Raw genomic sequence first — 24,101 nt, 5'->3', positions numbered from 1 at the left:
TTCGTGAAAAAATATGATTTATCACTATGATTATCCACATAGCATCATCAGAAATAATGGCACAAACCTGTCTAAAGGATGTATGGAGGAGTTTTGCTAGCAAGAACATATCCGGCTTGATCTGGCATCAGTAGCACATCCACAATCTAACGGGCAGGCCGAGAGGGCCAACCAAGAAATCTTAGGTGGAACCAAACCCCGGCTCATAGTCCCTCTGGAATGAACACTGGGTTGTTGGGTTGAAGAACTTCCCTCAATACTATGGAGCATGGCACTACTCCCAATCGATCCACACGCTACATGTCGTTTTTATGGTTTATGGAGTAGAAGTTGTGTTACCAAGAGATATCAGACATGACTCCCCCAGAGTTGTAGCCTATTTTGAAGTAGACAATGAACAAGCTCTCTAAGACACCCTTGATGCATTGGACGAGGAACATGACCTTGCCGCTTCACGCGCAGTCATATATCAACAAGACCTACATCGCTATCACACTCGTAGAGTCCGCAGCCAAACTTTCCAGGAAGGTGAATTAGTGCTCTGCTTGATTCAAGATCAAACACACAACCACAAGCTTTCACCACCACAGGAAGGGCCTTTTGTCATTATCAAAAACCTCAATAATAGGTCATATTATATGATTGACATACGTCAGCACAGGAGTCACGTACCTCAGAGGAGGAAACAAACATGCCTTGGAACATTGCTCATCTTCGGCCTTACTACACTTAGAGCCACTCGCTCCTCAACATTGTACATACCTATGTATCAATATTTGTGTTCAGTATAATGAAGTCGGCACCCCCAGAACTCGGGATCTCTATCGTTTCAGCTACAAAAGTTGTCTGAGTCTTTATTCTTTAAAACACAGGTCACTTGGGGGCTCCCGGCTCAACGAGTTAGTCTGTAATAATTTTCCTCTTGAGATGTCTATAAGCCAAATACAACAAAAAAATATGGTTAAACCACTCTGACTACAAGATGCTTCTCCGAACAAGGTGACCCCGTGTACTCTCGATAAGTCAATGCTTAGGAACCCAGAACTTATCTAGGTTAAAACACACTTGTGTCATGCGAGAGCCGACAAAACAGAATGAGAGGATACTCCATGGCCTAATGAGCCGCCTTCTTTGAAACTTGGTTAAACCTGCCTATTTGCATCATGCTACTCCGGCCTCGTGTACTCTAGGATAAGTCTCATCTGAACTTATCCAGGTTAAAAAATTGATTGGGTCATGTGAGGTCCGACTTACACAGAGCAAGGATAAATCAGTGGCTATCATGCTAGTTTCATTGAAGTAAGATTCTAGTCTCACAAATTGATTTACATCATCGAGCTTATAAAGCCAACTCAGAAATATACATTATTTCAAATTCTTATCGCAGGAATTTCATCTTTCTAGTCAAATATTGACTACCAAGCTATTGCACTATTTCACAAGGATGAAGAGTTATTTTCTTGGACAAAATTATTGTCGGGTCATTCACAAATTACCGAGTTATTCTACTGGGTCCAAGACGACCAGTTATTTTCCTGATCAACATATCATAGGAATATTGATTTTGGCAGCTTGTCTCGTACAAACAAAAAAGGAGCGACTTATGACACAATCAAGCAAAGCAAAGGCAGATTGACAAATATCATAAGCAGACTCGAGAGTCGAAGTGTTTCATGCACGATGGAACATCAGGCGGCTCAAAGTTGCTAACCCCTATTACAAGCTCTCATGAGCCACAAAAAATATCAAGTTTTTTACATCGACTCTAATAGATATTACTCCTGCTCGACGGCTTGTGAGGTCTCTACCTCGGTCGGCTTGTCCTGATTTTCTACGCCAGGATCTACAGCAGTCGACTCGCCCTCATCAACTTATTGGTATTTGTCAAGCCACCCAATGGCGCATAGAGATGCAAATTCTGAAGTACCAGCACAATTACAGAGGAGTCGACATCAGGAAAAATAGGTCTCTTATGGTGTGGAGGAATAATGTCAAAGAGCTGGTCCTGTGGTGGACTTATGCGATGATTGTCCATACAGTAAACAGGATGATAATTCTTGATATCCAGATCCTTTGCGAGAAGAGTTGCAACAGGATAGGTCTCCTTCATGAACTTGGAGAAGTCTTCCTTTGTAAATTGCTAGGCATCCACTTTCAACTCTGGAAAACCACTCGCTGTTGCTTGAACATCAAACTCTGGGACATAAGCTTTGGCATGAGCAAGCGCCAAGTTTGCTCCTGTACGAGCTGTCGACCTCTTATATTCTTCGATCCACTAAGGAACCGTTGATAATTGTTTCAGCATATATTTTATGTTCAGCGGCGGATCCTACAAATCCTTGGCTGCCCGGATGGCAGAAAGAGACCCTATGAACAGCTGCTCTATGTAAGTGAAGATAGCCTTCAACTTCACAATAGGTGGTTGGACCTGATGACCATCTTTTCGTCCTGCAAACAATGAACAAGAAGATAAGCCGGAAAATATTTCGACCCAGAATTTAAGAGAGCAGTTCATGCATCATACAAAAGATTGTTGTAATCATATCATTGAGCTGCTTTGTCAGAGTGTACACCCTTTGCGTGACTAGTTCTAGGCGGTTTTCAACATCCAAGGCATGTTGCAGCAAGGCAATTCTTTACATCTCAAAATTGGTCTCGGCTTGCTCAAGCAGATCACATGCTTGTTTCTTCTCAACCTCAAGCCGGGTTATTTTCTTCTCTGCAGGCTTCGGCTTCTTCTCATTTAACAGTTGCTTCTCAAGATCGACTGCAGCAGACTCGGATTGTCGCAATGATTCCTACAAAAGGCATAGAGTTTATAATACAAGTTTTGAGCCCCCTGGAAGAAAGGCGACTCAACACTTGGGGGCTGATGCATCACTTTCTTTGTTTTACAAAAAGAAGACCCGGCCATCTCAAAGAGGAAAACCAGCTCTTGGGGGCTACGTCATGTGAATTTCTTTTCAAAAAGAGAAGTACATGTAAAGTCCCGAGTCGCTGCACGCAAAACGACCTGGCACTTGGGGGCTACACATCTCAGATCAAATTTTCTTAATCAAAAAGTCCCAAGTCGTTGCACGAATGCGACCTGGCACTTGGGGGCTATGGTATTCGGCTGTTTAAACAGATCACAATGTCCACATTGAAGACCCGTCTATCTCATGGAGACAAGCCATCCCTTGGGGGATACAATCCACAAAAAATTGCACCTTAAAGGAAATACCTGCTCATTATTATCACAATGACCTGACCCTTGGGGGCCACACATGATTCTTCATACAACCTTGAAGAGCCAATTCACTACTTATCCATACTAAATTAGCTCTTGAGGGCTATAGAGGTATATATAATGAGAAAATGATGAAAAATGTTACCTCATATTTAGTCTTCATAGTATTGACCAAATTTGCTTCAAAATCCCGACTCTTAGATAGCCTGGTCATATATTGCTGATGACGAGATGATGTATATACTTCTCACACCCTGTTGGTTACTTCAAGTGGAAGGTTGAGATGTAATCGGCAGCAAGTTTTCCCTCACACGAGAACTGTAAGGTTTATCGAACCAGGAGGACTCCTAGGATCAACAAGTAGGTGTCTTCCACCATGGCGCTAGCAAAAGACGTGGACCTGCACACAAAACAAATAACTTTGCTCCCAAGGAGTACAGAGAGGTTGTCAATCTCTCCGGCCTTGTAGTTTGCAAAGGATCAAAACACAAGCGGGAAGGTAATAGTGATTGCAACGGAAAAGTAAATAAAAGCGGTAAATGATGGAGGTGTAAACAATTATGGTGATATGGACCGAAGTCACATGATGTTCACTAGTGATGTATCCCTCCCAAAAGACGATAAACAACTATGCTTGGGTAAACAAATCACAGTTGGGCAACTGACAGAATTATGAACGCACCGCAATGCTAATTATGCTACTTGATAGTTAGAGGTTCAATAGTAATGGGCAGTACACCAAGACAAGTAGACTGATTATTCATCAGCATCGACTTACAAATCATCCACCTTGGGATATCTATCCAGAACATCTCTCCGGTATTAAGTTGCGATCCCCACCCAAAGTGTAAACTCAAAGCAACGGACAACTGCATTAACGAACTATGCGTAAGGTAAACAATCCTTGAAACCATGGTCACAAGCACCGTTTTTTTCTCCCTGGTGGAAACAAGCACATCCCCTCATTTCATGTTTCTATCACTCAAGCTAGACATCGAGGGGCATGAACCCACAATCATGTATAACGCTCCCTCTTGGAGTTACAATCTACTACTCGGCCAAATCAATAAATAGCAACAGAGTATATGCATGAATCACTAAGGAACATAATATAAAAGGATAATCAAATATATAACTCATAAAAATCTGAACATAGTCTTATAATCCATCAGATCCCTACAAATCGAGCATAGCAATAGAAAGAGAATTACATAGATGCCTTGATCATGTAGGGCAGCTCACAAGGACTAACCATTGAAGCACAATATTGGAGAGTAGACATCACATAGCTACTGGTCATTGGACTACTCACGACACGTCCGGGAGGCGTCCATGACGGTGGACAAGCTCCCGGAGGTCAATCCTCCCTCCGACAGGGTGCCGGGAAGAGGTCTCCTGATGCTCCCGGTCTCGGAAACGCTGCGGCGGCGGAACAATGTAGAAATTTGCGATTCTGGAAGTTGTCAAAGGGTTTCCTCTCGGGACTCTAAATATAGGCCAAAGGAGGGCACCGGAGGAGGTGGGACCCACCTAGGTGGCCTCCTGACGCGGCCTAGGGCCTGGCCGCACCAGCAGGTCGCCTGGGAGGCCCCTGGCCCCCATCTGGCCCATCTTCGGTGATCCGGAAGCTTCTGTTTCGCTGATTTTTTATATATATTTTTTGGTATTTTTTAGGCTTCGGAAAATTGGGTAAAAGCCCCTGCAAAATAGACATCAGCAGACAGAAACTGGCACTGGGTGCACTGAGTTAGTAGGTTAGTCCAAATATGTGTAAAATGATATAAAAGTGTAGCAAAACATATAACAATATCACCCAAAAAATCATGGAACAAGCAGAAATTATAGATACGTTTGGGACGTATCAATTGCTGATAACGTCCTTGAATGTCAAGGCCTTCAATTCCTAGGAGCTCTAGTTTAGCTTTCCCTTTATCTACGTATAACATCTCATCTTTGGACATGATCTTGGCTAGAACGGTCAAAGAGCCAGGGGTGTGATAAGACTTGCCAGTTATGATTGCATCTACATCATCCTTACTAGCGGATGGAGTAATACAAACTGTGGGAGGTACATGACTTGAAGGTTCAGAAGGGCTTGGAGGATGAAAGACCGGCTCATCAAGGACATCTTGTTTATCACTAGTTGTCTTTTCGACAATTTTTTTAGCCTGGACAATTTCCACATCGTGAGCTGGCTCAACTTGTTCTGGAGGCTCATCATGAGTTCTTACTTCACTGACGGGAGGATCTTTAATAGTGTGATCCTCAGCCGCATAAGATGTTTCACCTGCCTTTCTCTAACAAATTCCTTCGCCTTCTAAGTCATAAAAATAAGATTATCAAGTTAAGGAAAACAACTAGCAATGATGCGGTCGAGAAAAGACGGTTTGAATAAAAGCTTACCCACGGTTGATGGTGAAAGCTGGAAGATTGGTTGCACTCGAGTCGCCAGATGAAACAGATGACTCGTGGAAATAAAGTGGAATAGACGGACTAAGGGGTTGCTTGAAGAGACCGGCTTGTGGATGAGAAACAGTTGGACTATATCGCACCTCTTGACGTCGCTTGCGAGTAGGTGGATCCAAGCCGGTAGATAACTCTCCGGAGCAACTCCCGGTTTTGTGTTTTGTTTGAGTGGCATGTTGATCTTGCTTCAAAAGAAAGTTTGGATCTAAGTAAGCATCTTGATGTGAAAACTTAACTTTTCGGATGCCTCGCCTTTTGTCCTCACAACATATGTTTCTGAAGAACTGGAGGAAATCGAAATTACCTCAACATTGCGGATTTGGCTATTTCAATGTCATCCTCACGGAAACAAGAGTCAGCAAGCTCAATAAAGAGATAACTTGAGGAGTCGAGTTCTACATCAGATTCATCACCCGAGGCGGCTTCATCGTCCGGGTCATCTACTTGACCAGAAAGAGGGGGAACATGTGTACTAGCCCTGATGTTCCACAAATCAGAATTTGCATGAAAAGAAAAAGTGAAAGCCGGCTTAACACGTGTGAATACCGGAAAAAAAATGAAACGAGGCAAAAGTGACACAGAATACTTACTAGTAGAACCAGGTTATCAATACAAAATGGAGCTAAGCAAGTAAAACTACACAACTCTTTTGAGTCGCCAAACATCTGCTTGGTGGCCTTGTTGATATCCTTGTTAGTCAAATCTTTTTCACTAAAGCGTTGGAGGTACATTGATTCACCAGTATAGTTGAACATTAGATCACCCCTCAAGCTAAGGGGTTGAATCATCCAAGTTAACCAACACCGGATAAGGTCAATCCCATTAAGACCGTGAGCAGTTAAAGCTTTCAACCATGAAATTATGGGTGCCAACAATGCTTGTTCTTCCTCGCTTGGCCAACCCGGAAATTCAGAAATGGCGTTGAGCCATTTTACCCACCTGGCAAGGGACTTTGACCTTGCGGAGAAGTGTATTTGCAATAGAACCAAGTGGCAAACCAGCCTTTGGGGTGACTAGCCATCTTGGATTCGGGGAAAATATTGTTTTTCCTCTTCTGAACTGTGACTCCACCAAGCTCCACGCTTGGGCAATTTTTCACCTCGGTTTGGTGATTAAGGTAGAAAAAATATCTGAACAAACAAGTGTCGGCTCCATCTCAAGATAAACCTCACAAAGTACGGCGAACTGATAGATGTTGGTCATTGAATTGGGACCAAGGTCTTGAGGCCCGAGCCCATAAAATGAAGCAAGTCCCTAAAGAACTTTGACCCAGGGGAACAAAAACCTCTAAGCAGATGATTGGCGAAAATCAGTACCTCTCCCTGGGCGGGTTGAGGGGAGGTTTCCTCCTCATGCACCCTCCACTCAATCTCATCTTTAGGTGGCAGAAAACCTTGGGTTACCAGCTCATTTAAAGAAAGTGTGATTACTTTGGATCTGACTCAGCTAACCTCTTTACTGGTGTTTGGGGCCATTGTGGTTAAAACAACAACACTGCAAAAAGAGAAAAACTGAGATGAAAGATAAGCCGGCAAAGGGTTCACATGGTAAGCCGGCAAATGAGGAGCTATAAAATTAAAGCCATCTCGCGAGTGGTCCGAAAACCCTATCAAGACTTGGTGAAATCTTGCAGAACCATGAACCAATTTTCTATCTAAGTGACTGAGCAAGTGGATTGGTACGATGCATAAAAAGGGGGGAAATATCTTCCAAATAAAGGATCTACTGAGACAAATAAGTCTACAAGAAGTCAAAATGAATCTATTACAGATCTACTAGAGTTGTTGGTCGATAGTGGTGGTGAAATCGCATCAATTGCACACATGACAAAGCAAGAGATCTACAGCTACAATCTACAACTTGCATGATAAACTTTGGATGAACTATGAACGACGGTGGTGACCTAAAAGTGATAATAGGGACTTACAAAGATCTGCGGCGGAAGAGGGTTGTGGTCGCCCGCGCTCGGGAGACCTCCGCTATCGACAAAGATGAATCCCGATGATGGCTGCAAAGAAATGAAGTCGCGTGAAGGAGCGGTGTTGGCGAAATTCGAGATAGGACCATGGGTGAGAAGAAGAAGAAGAAGTGAAAAAGTAAACCTGGCTTGTCTACTTATAATAATAAGACCCGAAGCGGCACAGTAAAAAAAGGAGTAATTGGTGGTGAAGTGGATGCCTCGATTTTCATGCTTGATAGAGATTTGAACACTATTGGGGAAGATTTGCTATGATGACAGATGACGTCAGTAGCAACTATGATGGTGTCATGACCACGACGACTGAAGAAAATACCAAGTCCTGAACAAGAGAGACGACCCGAAGAAATATTGACCCGGGCAAATATGTTTCTCAGAGGGAGATTTCCAACTCAAAAGACGACTCATGCTAATCCTCGCCTTTGAGGTTCTTTTCTCTTTTTCAGGATGAAGTTTGACATGAATGAATTCAAATTAAATTGGGGACTAATGTTGGGGATATACCCCATGGGTCAACCTGCCATGGGGATAACCCGCATAGACCATACTTTGGGCAGGAGACCCTCGACGCAGTGGCCCAAGGGGGACTCGCCAAGACCAGCTCAAGCCCATGAAATGAAGGTCGGCTCATTAAGGGAAACGTGGAGATTCTTCCTCTCCTAAGTTAGTAAGAAGTAGAAGAAGACACGGGTTGCAATACAACCCGGACTCTATTGTAATCTCAGGGACTCCACCTGCATATATAAAGGGGGGCTGAGATGAAAAAGGACAAGTAAGATAGACTCGAGAGCTAGGTTAGCAATTCTGCACCCTTGTAATCGAGATCATCATCATCAATAGACACAAAAGCAGGACGTAGGCTTTTACCTCCATCGGAGGGGCCAAACATGGTGAATTCGTGTCTCTCGTCTCCTGACTAACCCCTTCTAGTCGCCACCTAGTTGCGATGGCTCCTAGATTTAGTCCTCTCATGAGGAAATTTGGCGTGACAAAACCATGACAGTTCCCCAAAAGCCACTTTTATGTAATACGAGTTGCATGGTAATCAGTGGAACCGGTCTCTTATGCGAGGACAACTAAGGTTGGTATGAACCACTTCATCCCACAATACCGCGGTATTGCAGAATCCAAATAACACAAGGGAGGTAAGCAATCTGAACATCAACGCCCACAACATCTTTGTGTTGTACTCGTGCATACCATCTATGCATAGACCTAGCTCATGATCCCACTGATGGGGAACGAATCATGGAAAAACAAAAAAATTCCTACGAACACCCGAGATCTCTCTATGTAGATGCATAAAAATGAGAGGGAAGAGTGTGTCTACATACCCTTGTAGACCTTTAGAAGGAAGCGTATATTACGTCCTTAATGTAGTCGTACTCTTCACGATTCAATCCGATGCAGCGTCAAATGGAAGACACCTCCATGTTTAGCACACGTGCGGCTCGATGACGTCTCCGCCTCCTTGATGTAGCAAACGAGGGCGGAGGAGTAGATGAGATCGTCGGTAGTACGATGGCGTGGCGGCGATGGTGGTGAAGTGGTGTCGGTAAGGCTTCGTCGAGCGCTGCCAAAACTGAAACGAGGAGGAAGAGGAGAGGGGGATTGCCGCTTGGGCATAGGAATTGGTGTGTGCAGCCCTCCACTCCCCTCCACTATTTATAAGAGGCAGGGGGAGGGGCACCATCCCTAAGCCCTCCTCCAAGGGAGGGGCCGACGCCAAGGGGAGGAGTCCCACCTCCCAAGGCACCTAGGTGGGAAACCCATCTAGGGTTCCCACCTACCCCTTGGCGCATGGGCCTTGTGGGGAAGGGGATCCCAACCACCAGGGGATGGTATGCCTCCCTCTTAGTTCATGTGGCCACCCCGGGCGGGTGGACCCCCTCGTGGAATCTATAACCCTTCCAGCACTCCCAGCAGATTGTCTAGTAAAACTCGGAAATTTTTTGTTGGCCCAAATATGGCTTCCCATATATAAATCTTTACCTCCGGACCATTCTGGAGCTCCTCGTGAGGTCTGCGATCTCACCCGGTACTCCGAACAACATTTGGTCACCTAAATACATATCCTAATACTACTCTAGCGCCATTGAATGTTAACTGTATGGACCCTACTGGTTCGAGAATCATATAGACACGACCGAGATACCTCTCCGGTCAATAACCAATAGCGGGACCTGGATGTCTATATTGGTTCCTACATATTCCACGAAGATTTTTATCGGTCGAACCACGATGTCAACGATTCGATTAATCCCATATGCAATTCCCTTTGTCCAGGGATATGTTACTTGCCCGAGATTCGATCGTCGGTATCTCCATACCTAGTTCAATCTCATTACTGACAAGTCTCTTTACTCATTTCGTAATACAAGATCCCATGACTAACTAATTAATAACATTGCTTGCAAGCTTCTTCGAATGTTGTATTATCGAGTGGGCCGAGATATGTCTCCCTCATACGGAGTGACAAATCCCAGTCCCGATCCATGGCAACCCAACAAACACTTTCGGAGATGCCTGTAGAGCAACTTTACGATCACCCAGTTACGGAGTGACATTTGGATACACACCAAATAATCCTTCGGTGTTAGGGAGTTGCACGATAGCATGTGCTAAGAAATAGTTACTTGACATAATGAAAGTTGTAACAAAAACTAGGCGAAACAACCATATGCTAAGCTTATGATTGGATCTCGTCCATCACGTCATTCTCCTAATGATGCGATCTCGTTATCAAATAACAACTCATATCTATGGTTAGGAAACGTGAAACCATCTTGAATCAACGAGTTAGTCTAGTAGAGGCTCACTAGGGATATGGTGTTATTTATGTATCCACACATGTGTCTAAGTTTCCGATCAATACAATTCTAGCATGGATAATAAATGTTTATAAGGAACAAGGAAATGTGATAATAACCAATTTGTTATTGCCTCTAGCGCATATTTCCAACAGTCATTGCCCTCGTCAACATTGTCCTCCTTCTCATTCTTGTTGTTCTCCTCCTCACAAGTGTCCCCCTCCTCCGCCTCCAAAGAGATATCCTCCATGGAGGCATGGATTCAGACTCAAGAGCGGCAGGCACAAGCTGTCACACCTCCTCCTCGTTGATGTGTGTCAGGTCAGACTCATGGATGATCCATGCTCCATTCTGAGCATAGATGGTGGTGAGCCCGAGCACATGGTCACATACTGATAACTACACACTCAAACTGGCCTTCACTCGTGTTGCGATATAACTAGATTTGATGATGCCATTGGTAACATGAGTCTTCAATGCCCCACGTCATGTCGAGTCGGATGAATGACATGGTGCAAGTTAGCCGAATGGGCTAGATGATGTCAGCTCGACCGATTGATCCTCTTAGTGGAAATTGCGGGGAGGTATCGCATACCCCCTCGTACCACTACAACAATTGGACCGGCCCAACTAGCTCCCATTTTCCTACTTTGGGAAGGTTTTGGAACCTTTCCTCGCTTTTTTCTCTTTCGATTTTTCTTGGTTTTCTTTTCATGTTTGTTGTTTTCTTTTCTTTTCCCGATGAGTGGGTCACATGATATCCTTCAATCACACTCACATGCCTCCTCGAAGTGATTTTGGTCGGCCCATGTGCGGGGTTGGCCCCCATTTTTTTTCTTTCATTTATTAGTTTTATACTTTTTTTAGCTTCAATAAAAAGTTCTGGATTTAGAAACACTTCAAAATTGAGAAAATGTTCATGAGTTTGAAAAATACTGCCGAACTAATAAAATATTGACTTTGGAAAATGTCCGCATATTTGAAAACAATGTTCATAAATTTTCAAAAATGTTTGCAAATTTGAAAATTTCTTTGTAAATTGAAATAATGTTTGTGTGTTTGATTTTTATAAAATTCGAGAAAGGTTTACAAACTCAAAAAATGCTTGCAAGTTTGAAAAGTGTTTACGGATTTCATACAAATATTCAAAAATTCAAAAATAGTTTTTGAATTTTTTAAATATGTTCGTGAATTCATAAATTGTTCATGAATTGGAAAAGTTGTTCACGAGCTTGGACAATGTTCAAATTTTGGAAACTGTTCACAAGTTTTAAAATGTTCATGAAATTAAAAAGGGAAAAATAAAAATAAATATGCCAAATGAAAGAAAACACAGAAAATATAAAACCGGTTCAAGGCTGTTTTCTAAGACCCGGACGATAAGTACGAACTGTTGTGGTTCTCTCAGTGGAGATTCAGGCTATTTACAGGGAAATCTCTCCCTAATAATAAAGCATCGTTCGCTTCTGTCATCCGTCGTGTCATTTTTATAAAAAAGCTCCTGACGTTTCCTGAAATCAACCAACAGTCCGGATTTAAGTCAGAAAACAAATCGGTTTTTGCATTTTTCAGAAAACCCCCTGATGTTTCAGGTAATCAACCCGCAGTCAGTATTTAAGTCAGAAAACAAATCGTTTGTTTGTAGTTTTTAGAAAACCCCCTGATGTTTCAGGTAATCAACCCGCAGTCCGGATTTAAGTCAGCCGAAACGTTTTTTTCGTTTTAACAAAAAGAAACCTGACTTTTCAGTTAATCAACCCACATTTTATCTAAAACAAAATTATCTATATCTTTTAAACCGTAACTTCGATTTTAACATGTTATATGTGAAATTTGATTAAAAAATGTGTAGAATCTAAATAGTATGTTATTTTTAGCTGTTGAATACTTCTTAAATATTATTTTTAGTGCAAACTTAATCTGTAGTGCACGGTTCTTTTTTTCTCTATTTCCGACGACGACACGAATTGCAATAAACATCCATTAAATTAAAACCAAATTGAAAGAAAAGAAAACATCGCTAATCACACATGCACACCTTAAAAAAACCTCGTGGGGAGAAACAACATATTTCTCATCTTATTTCAAATGACTGTACATTCAAACACGTTTTCGTTGTGTGAGCATTAAGGCTATTGTCGGCAACACAAATGTGATGACATGTGAAAATATATTGCGTTCAGAGTGTGTGTTATTTTTCTCTTTGTTGCAACGCACGGGCTCTTTTGTTAGTAGAGTAAAATACATGTATCATCCTCGTGCTTGTTGGCGAGGTCCAAAATCGATGTGTCTTGAAAATACATGTTGTATATAGTCCCGAAGAAACTTCTAAAAAAAAGGTATATGGTCCTGGAGGTTGGAACGATGGTCTTGAGTCACATGGCACGTATGTATCCTGTATCCTGCTAGTGCCACATCACCGTCGGTCGTTTTCGACTGTATTGGATCACTTTGTGAGTATGAGGATCGTTTTGACCTCGTCAGGAAGCATAAGGATGATACATGCATTTTACTTCACGGAAGTAGCGTGCCGACCAGGCAGCAATGAGGAGATCGCCAAGCAGAAAACTCTTGTGGCATCTGTTCGATTTGGACGTGCGACGGAGTTGCTGGACGTCACAGCACACGTTAATTCCGATGCTTCGGCAAATACAACACCACAAGCAAGACAGAGAGACTGTTTTCGAAGACACTGAATTTGAGTTCGGTTTGGTGTGGCGCAAGTATTTATTCCATCTCACGTGTATACAGCTGCTCGGATCCTCCTAAGAGCACCGGACGCCTCTGCTCAGTTCGCCATATATAAGGCGATCCTATCCCGGATTATTTTTTTATTTTTCTGTTTTTTTCGTCAATCATGAATAAGTGACCGGACATATGACGAAGAAAATGAAAACTGTGAGAACATCTACAATCGATCCTTCAAAGGACCCCTCATACGCCCCTGAACGCGAACGATCAATGGTTGGATAGGAGAGAGAGAGAAAATTGACTCAACCGGACCACTTATATTGTCCCTATATGTTTGAGTTGTCCGCGGACCTTCATATTCATTTTAAATATGGGAAGGATATGCGGACGCGCCCACACGCGCCCGATCAGTCCGCTATATAGAACGCGACCCCACCTCGAACCACCTTTTTCTTTTCTTTATTCATTCTTTTCTTTCTCTCTCTTCCTGTCCACCATTTACTTGCAAATTGATCGGACATATAAGAAAGAAAATAAGGAGTGTGGCTATACGAGCGGACAAATAGGGGACATGCCCGGTTAGTGACCAGACACGTCCGCGGACGTTTGAGGGTCCGAATGTGCAAGTCATGGCTGAAAATGTTCTGATTATGCGGACGGATAAATAGGAAACATGTCCGATCACTGATCGAACGCGCCTATAAATGTTCAAAGAGTCATATTTGCAATGTCTAGCTGTAGATGCTTTAAGATTTGGACAGAGAGAAATCGTGCGGTATTTAACTATGACTATGATCAAGTTTGGATCACTTACGTAGCTTCGTCAAGTTCTACACCACAAGCATGGCAAAATGTTTTGATGACATTTTAAACATTCCACTTCCTCTACACGTGTCTGCCCGGATGCTTGTAGGTTCTGAAACGCACAAAGAGAAAGCATACAGTATTTAGTACTCTCTCCTTTTGAAATTACTTACTAAAAAATAATAAAAATGAATGTATCTATAATTAAAATATGTATAGATATTATTTTTTTTACAAGTAATTTTGATGTTTAATATCAAAAAGGTCTTATATTTGAAATGTTTAGATCTTACATTTTAAAACATGTGGAGTAGTCACCACGGTTCCATTTCAAACAAAAGAATAATCACTAAACAGGTGTCCACTTATTAAAATTGACAAAAGAACATATACTACATTGACTTTGCCAGAATACCACTCTACATTCTTAAACTTTGATGGGTTGGATTATTTCATTAGTCTTCATCTTTTGGGTCCCATGTCAGATTTGTTAGAAGTCTGTTTATGTTAGATCAAGAGCCAGCACGATAACAACTATAGACTCGCATCAAAGAGTAGAATGACCAAAGCATCAATTGGCTTGGTTCCAAAATCTGATGTTAGATTTTTATGCATGGCAAATCGAATATTTTTCATGACAATTTATAATGACGCGAGGATGAAAATTTTAATTTATAAGCACGGTAATTTTCTGGCAACAAAATTAAATGATATGAATTTGTCATGCTTGCTAGTTAAACTTGTCATCCTCAAGAAAAATGATTTTTTTCATGAAAAACCTTTGAGTTGCCATTCCTAGAAAGCTGACGTCCATTGGATGCTCGGGTACTTCTCCTATGACATCAGATAGTACCAATAAGAAAACTGAGGAAAGATACAAATAAATAAGGCCAACTCCACCTCGCGACCCTAAACGGACGTTCGTTTTGCCCGGATTTTGTCCTTTTGGATAGGGCGATGGGGTCGTGTCCGGGCCTGTCGTGGGATGCGGTGGCCGTGCGCCGAGCGCGCGGCCGCATCCTTTTGCCCCATCCTGTCCGCCAGGGCCTAAAATGACCATATTTTCGTATCAAAACAAGTTTGCACATCAATCCAATTAAAATTGTCTCTAAGTAAAATAGTTTTACAATCAAATCGAAATTGTCTTGAATGAACATAAAATGAAGCAATACATCTATTGGTTGCCAATATGTTCCCACATGTGTTCAACCAAGTCATTTTGAATATCCAAATGAGTGTGCCAATCACGCATCTCACGATGGAACTGGACAAATTGTTGAAACGTGGCCGGTTCTTGGTGCAGGGGCTCAACATTTTCACCTTGATAATCAAATCCTTGGTCGAAGATACTGTCATCACGCTCGTCCTCAACGATCATGTTGTCCATGATCACACAAGCAGTCAGCACCTCCCAAAGCTTCCTTTCATCCCATGACAGTGCAGGGTTTCGAACGACACCCCATCGGGATTGAAGCACACCAAAAACACGTTCCACATACTTTCTAGCACTCTCTTGCATTTGGGCAAATTTCTTTCTCTTCTCATCTTGGGGGTTCGAGATTGTCTTCATAAAAGTTGACCACTGAGGATATATACCATCAGCTAGATAGTATCCCTTGTTGTACTGGTGGTCGTTGATCTCAAAGTTGACAGGTGGGGAGTGTCCTTCTGCAAGCCTTGCGAAGACTGAAGAACGCTGCAGCACGGTGATATCATTGTGAGAACCTGCCATGCGAAGAAAGAATGTCATATCCAAAGATCCTGCGAAGCCACCGCTTCTAATACGACAGTGCATGCTTTGAAATGCCCCTTGTACTGGCCCTGCCAAGCAAATGGACAGTTCTTCCACTCCCAATGCATACAATCTATGCTGTCAAGCATGCCCCGAAAGCCTCTAGTTGCGTTGGCCGCCAACAATCTCTTTGTATCACCAACACTTGGCTGCCTCAAGTACTCAGGGCCAAACACCTCGATCATAGCCTGGTAGAACTTGTACATTGACATCAGACATGTTGTCTCACTCATACGCACATACTCATCCACCAGATCGCCTGGAATTCCATATGCAAGCATGCAGATGGCCGCGGTGCATTTCTGGTAAGAGGAGAATCCTAGTTTGCCAAGGGCATCCGTCTTGCACTGGAAGTATGGGTCATGAGCAACCACTCCCTCTCGGATACGATTGAACACATGCCTTGCCATACGAAAACGGCGACGGAATTTATCCGGCTTGAAGAGCGGTGTGTTCGCAAAGTAATCGGCATAGAGCAGGGCCCGGCCTCTCTCCCTGTTGCGACCACGGCCAGGGAGTGACCCCCTGTATCGAGGAAGCTGCCGTTGAATGTGGTTGTGAACCATCACTGCAGCCACCACAATATCTTCATCATCCGATGACGAATCATCCGATGAATAAATGAAGTGGTGGAAGAAAAACTCATCACCACTGTGTTGGAAATATGCCCTAGATGCAATAATAAAATGGTTATTATCATATTTCCTTGTTCATGATAATCGTCTATTGTTCATGCTATAATTGTATTAACAGGAAACGGTAATACATGTGTGAATAAATAGATCACAATATGTCCCTAGCAAGCCTCTAGTTGGCTAGCTCGTTGATCAATAGATGATCATGGTTTCCTGATCATGGACATTAGATGTCATTCATAACGGGATCACGTCATTGGGAGAATGATGTGATGGACAAGACCCAATCCTAAGCATAGCACTAGATCGTATTGTTCGTATGCTAAAGCTTTTCTAATTTCAAGTGTCTTTTCCTTCGACCGTGAGATTGTGCAACTCCCGGATATCGTAGGAGTGCTTTGGGTGTATCAAACGTCACAAGGTAACTGGGTGACTATAAAGGTGCACTACGGGTACCTCTGAAAGTGTCTGTTGGGTTGGTACGAATCGAGATCGGGATTTGTCACTCCGTGTGACGGAGAGGTATCTCTGGGCCCACTCGGTAGAACATCATCATGAGCTCAGTGTGATTAAGGAGTTAGTCACACGATGACGTGCTACAGAACAAGTAAAGAGACTTACCGGTAACGAGATTGAACAAGGTATAGGTATACCAACGATCGAATCTCAGGCAAGTTCAAAACCGACACACAAAGGGAATTGTATACGGGATTGATTGAATCCTTGACATCGTGGTTCATCCGATGAGATCGTCGTGGAACGTGTGGAAGCCACCATGGGTATCCAGATCCCGCTGAAGTTTATTGGCCGGAGAGCGTCTCGGTCATGTCTGCATGCTTCCCGAACCCGTAGGGTCTACACACTTATGGTTCGATGACGCTAGGGTTATAGGGAAATGTTATACGAGGTTACCGAAAGTTGTTAGGAGTCATGTATGAGATCCCAGAGTCACGAGGAGCTCCGGAGGTAAAGATTGATATATAGGATGGATGGTTTTGGACAGAGGAAATGTTTCGCGCGTCACCAGTAGCGTATCAGGAGCACCGGGACCACCGAAAATGGTCCCGAGGGTCCACCGGGAGGGGCCACCAGGCCCAAGAGGTAGCATGGGCCAAAATAGGGAGGGCAACCAGCCTAAAGTGGGATGGTGCGCCTCCCACAAGAGGCCCAAGGCGCAGGAGGGAGAGAAGGGGGGAACCCTGGCGCTGGTGGGCCTAAGGCCCACCTAAAGGGTGCGCCACCCCCTCCCCCTACCCTAGCCGCCACACCTCCCATCTGGGGGGCTGCCGCACCACCTAGGGGGGAAACCCTAGGTGTGGCACCCCCTCCCCTCCTCCTATAAATAGAGAGGGGTTTGGGGCTGTTTTGGACACCGTTTCTTCTCCCCTCGGTGCAGCCCTGCTCCCCTTCTTCCTCCTCCTCCCACGGTGCTTGGCGAAGCCCTGCCGGGAGACCTTGTCTCTCCATCGACACCACGTCGTCGTGCTGCCGGAGAGCTTCCCCAACCTCTCCCTCCTCCTTGTTGGATCAAGGTGCGGGAGACGTCACCGGGCTGCACGTGGGTTGAACGCGGAGGTGCCGTAGTTCAGCACTAGATCGGAATCACACCGCAATCTGAATCGCCGCGAGTACGACTCTATCAACCGCGTTCTAGCAATGCTTCCGCTTAGCGATCTTCAAAGGTATGAAGATGCACTCACCCCTCTATCATTGCTGGTCTCTCCATAGGAAGATCCGAATATGCGTAGGAATTTTTTTGAATTTATGCTACGTAACCCAACAGTGGCATCCGAGCCAGGTTTTCTATGCGTAGATTCTATGCACGAGTAGAACACAAACGGTTGTGCGCGATGATTTTTCAATTGCTTGCCACTACTAGTCTTATTCTTTTCCGGCGGTATTGTGGGATGAAGCGGCCCGGACCGACCTTACACGTACGCTTACGTGAGACTGGTTCCACCGACAGACATGCACACCGTGCATAAAGGTGGCTAGCGGGTGTGTGTCTCTCCTACTCTAGTCAGATTGGATTTGATGAAAAGGGTCCTTGTGAAGGGTAAACAACTTTGGCATATCATCGTTGTGGCTGTCACGTAGGTAAGAAGGCGTTCTTGCTAGAAACCCAAATCAGCCACGTAAAACTTGCAACAACAATTAGAGGACGTCTAACTTATTTTTGCAGGGTTTGACATGTGATGTGATATGGCCAAAGTTGTGATGTTGCATGTATGATGTATGAGATGATCATGTTATTGTAATAGGTTTCACGACTTGCATGTCGATGAGTATGACAACCGGCAGGAGCCATAGGAGTTGACTTAACTTATTGTATGTGATGCAACGCCATGTGCTTACTACTTTTACTTCATTGCTAAAGGTTAGCTATAGTAGTAGTGATAGTAGTAGTTGGCGTGACGACTTCATGGAGACACGATGATGGAGATCATGATGATGGAGATCATGGTGTCACGCCGGTGACAATGATGATCATGCGATGCCTGAAGATGGAGATCGAAAGAGCAAAGATGATAATGGCCATATCATGTCACTATATGATTGCATTGTGATGTTTATCATGTTTTTCATCTTATTGCTTAGAATGATGCTAGCATAATAAGATGATCCCTCTTAAAATTTCGAGAACGTATTCCCCTAAGTGTGCACCGTTGCGAAGGATCGTTGTCTCGAAGCACCACGTGATGATCGGATGTGATAGATTCTAACGTTCGCATACAACGGGTGTAAGCCAGATTTACACACGCGAAACACCTAGGTTGACTCGACGAGCTTAGCATGTACAGACATGACCTCGAATACAAGAGACCGAAAGGTCGAACATGAGTCATATGGTTGAATACGATTAGCATGAAGTTGCTCACCATGATGACTAGTCTGTCTCATGTGATGATCGGACACGGGTTAGTCAACATGGATCATGTATCACTTAGATGACTGGAGGGATGTCGATTTAAGTGGGAGTTCATACTTAATTTCAGTAAATGAACTTAATTGTCATGAACTTAGTCTAAAAGTTGTCTTTATAAATATTGTAGATGGCCAACGTCAACCTCAATTTCAACGCATTCCTAGAGAAAAACAAGCTGAAAGATGATGGTAGTGTTGGAAATATGCCCTAGAGGCAATAATAAATTAGTTATTATTATAATTCTTAGTTCATGATAATCCTTCATTATCCATGCTATAATTGTATTGAATGAAGACTTATATACATGTGTGGATACATAGACAAAACACGGTCCCTAGCAAGCCTCTAGTTGGCTAGCCAGTTGATCAAAGATAGTCAGGGTCTTCTGATTATGAACAAGGTGTTGTTGCTTGATAACTGGATCACGTCATTAGGAGAATCACGTGATGGACTAGACCCAAACTAATAGACGTAGCATGTTGATCGTGTCATTGTGTTGCTACTGTTTTCTGCGTGTCAAGTATTTGTTCCTATGACCATGAGATCATATAACTCACTAACACCGTAGGAATGCTTTGTGTGTATCAAACGTCGCAACGTAACTGGGTGACTATAAAGATGCTCTACAGGTATCTCTGAAGGTGTTAGTTGAGTTAGTATGGATCGAGACTGGGATTTGTCACTCCGTGTGACGGAGAGGTATCTCGGGGCCCACTCGGTAATACAACATCACACACAAGCCTTGCAAGCAATGTGACTTAGTGTAAGTTGCGGGATCTTGTATTACGGAACGAGTAAAGAGACTTGCCGGTAAACGAGATTGAAATAGGTATGCGGATAATGACGATCGAATCTCGGGCAAGTAACATACCGAAGGACAAAGGGAATGACATACGGGATTATATGAATCCTTGGCACTGAGGTTCAAATTATAAGATCTTCGCAGAATATGTGGGATCCAATATGGGCATCCAGGTCCCGCTATTGGATATTGACCGAGGAGTCACTCGGGTCATGTCTACATAGTTCTCGAACCCGCAGGGTCTGCACACTTAAGGTTCGACGTTGTTTTATGCATATTTGAGTTATATGGTTGGTTACCGAATGTTGTTCGGAGTCCCGGATGAGATCATGGACGTCACGAGGGTTTCCGGAATGGTCCGGAAATGAAGATTGATATATCGGATGACCTCATTTGATTACCGGAAGGTTTTCGGAGTTACCGGGAATGACGAATGGGTTCCGGGTGTTCACCGGGGGGGCAACCCACCCCGGGGAAGCCCATAGGCCTTGGGAGTGGCGCACCAGCCCTTAGTGGGCTGGTGGGACAGCCCAAGAAGGCCCTATGTGCCATAGGAAGAAAATCAAAGAGAAAAAAAAACAGGAGGTGGGAAAAGGGGGAAGGACTCCTCCTTCCAAACCTAGTTGGATTCGGTTTGGAAGGGGAGGGTTGCCCCCCTTGGCTCGGCCGACCCCCTTGGGGGTCCTTGGACCCCAAGGCAAGGCTCCCCCTCTTCCCCCTATATATACCGAGGTTTTAGGGCTGATTTGAGACAACTTTGCCACAGCAGCCCGACCACATATCTCCACGGTTTTACCTCTAGATCACGTTTCTGCGGAGCTCGGGTGGAGCCCTGCTGAGATTAGAGCACCACCAACATCCGGAGCGCCGTCACGCTGCCGGAGAACTCATCTACCTCTCCGTCTCTCTTGCTGGATCAAGAAGGCCGAGATCATCGTCGAGCTGTACGTGTGCTGAACGCGGAGGTGCCGTCCGTTCGGCACTAGATCGTGGGACTGATCGCGGGACGGTTCGCGGGGCGGATCGAGGTACGTGAGGACATTCCACTATATCAACCGCGTTCACTAACGCTTGTGCTGTGCGATCTACAAGGGTACGTAGATCGAATATCCCCTCTCGTAGATGGACATCACCATGATAGGTCTTCGTGCGTGTAGGAAATTTTTTGTTTCCCATGCGACGTTCCCCAATAGTGGCATCATGAGCTAGGTTCATGCGTAGATGTCTTCTCGAGTAGAACACAAAAGGTTTTGTGGGCGGTGATGTGCGTTTTGCTGCCCTCCTTAGTCTTTTCTTGATTCTGCGGTATTGTTGGATTGAAGCGGCTTGGACCGACATTACTCGTACGCTTACGAGAGACTGGTTTCATCGCTACGAGTAACCCCGTTGCTCAAAGATGACTGGCAAGTGTTAGTTTCTCCAACTTTAGTTGAATCGGATTTGACCAAGGAGGTCCTTGGATGAGGTCAAATAGCAATTCATATATATCTGTTGTGGTGTTTGCGTAAGTAAGATGCGATCCTACTAGATACCCATGGTCACCACGTAAAACATGCAACAACAAAATTAGAGGACGTCTAACTTTTTTTTGCAGGGTATGCTTGTGATGTGATATGGCCAACGATGTGATGTGATATATTGGATGTATGAGATGATCATGTTGTAATAGTTAATATCGACTTGCACGTCGATGGTACGGTAACCGGCAGGAGCCATAGGGTTGTCTTTAAACTAACGTTTGTGCTTGCAGATGCGTTTACTATATTGCTAGGACGTAGCTTTAGTAGTAATAGCATGAGTAGCACGACAACCCCGATGGCGACACGTTGATGGAGATCATGGTGTGATGCCGGTGACAAGAAGATCGTGCCGGTGCTTTGGTGATGGAGATCAAGAAGCGCATGATGATGGCCATATCATGTCACTTATGAATTGCATGTGATGTTAATCCTTTATGCACCTTATCTTGCTTAGAACGACGGTAGCATTATGAGGTGATCTCTCACTAAAATTTCAAGACGAAATTGTGTTCTCCCCGATTGTGCACCGTTGTGATAGTTCTTCGTTTCGATACACCACGTGATGATCGGGTGTGATAGACTCAACGTTCACATACAACGGGTGCAAAACAGTTGCACACGCGGAACACTCGGGTTAAGCTTGACGAGCCTAGCATGTGCAGACATGGCCTCGAATCACATGAGACCGAAAGGTCAAGCATGAATTGTATAGTTGATATGATTAGCATAGAGATGCTTACCACTGAAATTATTCTCGACTCACGTGATGATCGGACTTGAGATAGTGGATTTGGATCATGTACCACTCAAATGACTAGAGAGATGTACTTTTTGAGTGGGAGTTCTTAAGTAATATGATTAATTGAACTAATTGTCATGAACATAGTCTAATGGTCTTTGCGAATTACGATGTAGCTTGCGCTATAGCTCTACTGTTTTTATATGTTCCTAGAGAAAATTTAGTTGAAATTTGATAGTAGAAAACTTTGTAGAGGATTGTCCTCGTTGCTGCGCAGAAGGCTTATGTCCTTAATGCACCACTCGGTGTGCTGCACCTCGAGCATCGTCTGTGGATGCTGTGAACATCCGACATACACGTTTCTGATGACTACACGATAGTTCAGTGCAAAATACTTAATGGCTTAGAAGCAAGGCACCGAAGACGTTTTAAAACGTCACGGAACATAAGTGATGTTCTAAAGAGATGAAATTGTGATTTCATGCTCGTGCCCTTGTTAATAGGTACGAGACCTCCGACAAGATTCTTTGTCCACAAAGTAAAGGAGAAAAGCTCAATCGTTGAGCGTGTGCTCAGATTGTCTGAGTACGACAATCGCTTGAATCAAGTGGGGGTTAATCTTCTAGATGAGATAGTGATAGTTCTCCAAAGTCACTGCCACCAAGCTGTGAAAGCTTCGTGATGAACTATAACATATCAAGGATAGATACAATGATCTTTGAGTGATTCGCGATGTTTGACACTGCGAAAGTAGAAATCAAGAAGGAGCGTCAATAGTTGATGGTTAGTAAAACCACTAAGTTTCGAGAAAGGCAAGGGCTAGAAGGGATACTTCGTGAAACGGCAAAACAGTTGCTGCACTAATGAAGAGACCCAAGATTAAACCCAAACCTGAGACTAACTGCTTCTGTAATGAGGGGAACAGTCACTGAGGTGGAGCAACTCTAGATACTTGGTAGATAAGTAGGCTGGCAAAAGTCAAAAGAAGTATATTTGATATACATGATGTTGATGTGTACTTTACTAGTACTCCTAGTAGCACGAGGGTATTGGATACCGGTTCGGTTGCTAAGTGATTAGTAACACGAAATGATAGCTACGGCATAAACGGAGACTAGCTAAAGGCGAGGTGACGATACGTGTTGGAAGTGTTTCCAAGATTGATATGATCAAAACGTCGCACGCTCCCTCTACCATCGGGATTGGTGTTAAACCTAAATAATTGTTATTTGGTGCTTGCGTTAAGCATGAACATGATTAGATCGTGTTTATTGCAATACGATTATTCATTTAAAGAGAATAATGGTTACTCTATTTGCTTGAATAATCACCTTCAATGGTTTATTGAATCTCGATCGTAGTGTTACACATGTTCATGATATTGGTGCCAAAAGACACGAGGCAATGATGATAGTACCACTTACTTGTGGCACTGCCGCTTGAGTCATGTTGGTATAAATTGCATGAAGAGGCTCCATGCTGATGGATCTTTATACTCACTTGATTTGGAATCACTAGTGACATGCAAATCATACCACATGAGCAAGGCCTTGTTTTTCATTGAGATGAAACAAGATAGTAACTTGTTGGAAGTGATACATTTTGATGTATGCAGTCCAATGGGTGCTGAGGCACGCAGTGGATATCATTATGTTCTTACTTCAATGAAGATTTGAGCAGATACAAGAGTATTTGCTTAATGAATCACA

The 24,101-nt window shown here is 43.7% G+C and overlaps 1 protein-coding gene across 1 annotated transcript in view; it reads right to left on the bottom strand.

Moving 5' to 3' along the window:
* Positions 1–15,152: 15,152 nt before the first annotated feature.
* LOC123396828 overlaps positions 15,153–24,101 on the bottom strand; it is a gene marked incomplete at its 5' end in the record, with an annotated part of 29,717 nt that continues 20,768 nt past the window's right edge. Inside the window, 2 exon segments of the mRNA XM_045091634.1 lie at positions 15,153–15,712; positions 15,715–16,172. Of these exon segments, the coding sequence (XP_044947569.1) occupies positions 15,153–15,712; positions 15,715–16,172 (1,018 nt within the window).

The sequence above is a fragment of the Hordeum vulgare genome, chromosome 5H (genome assembly GCF_904849725.1).
Source record: "Hordeum vulgare subsp. vulgare chromosome 5H, MorexV3_pseudomolecules_assembly, whole genome shotgun sequence".
Lineage (NCBI taxonomy): Eukaryota > Viridiplantae > Streptophyta > Magnoliopsida > Poales > Poaceae > Hordeum > Hordeum vulgare.
Note: the sequence above shows the minus strand (reverse complement) of the source record. Positions and strands in the feature narration are given on the sequence as shown.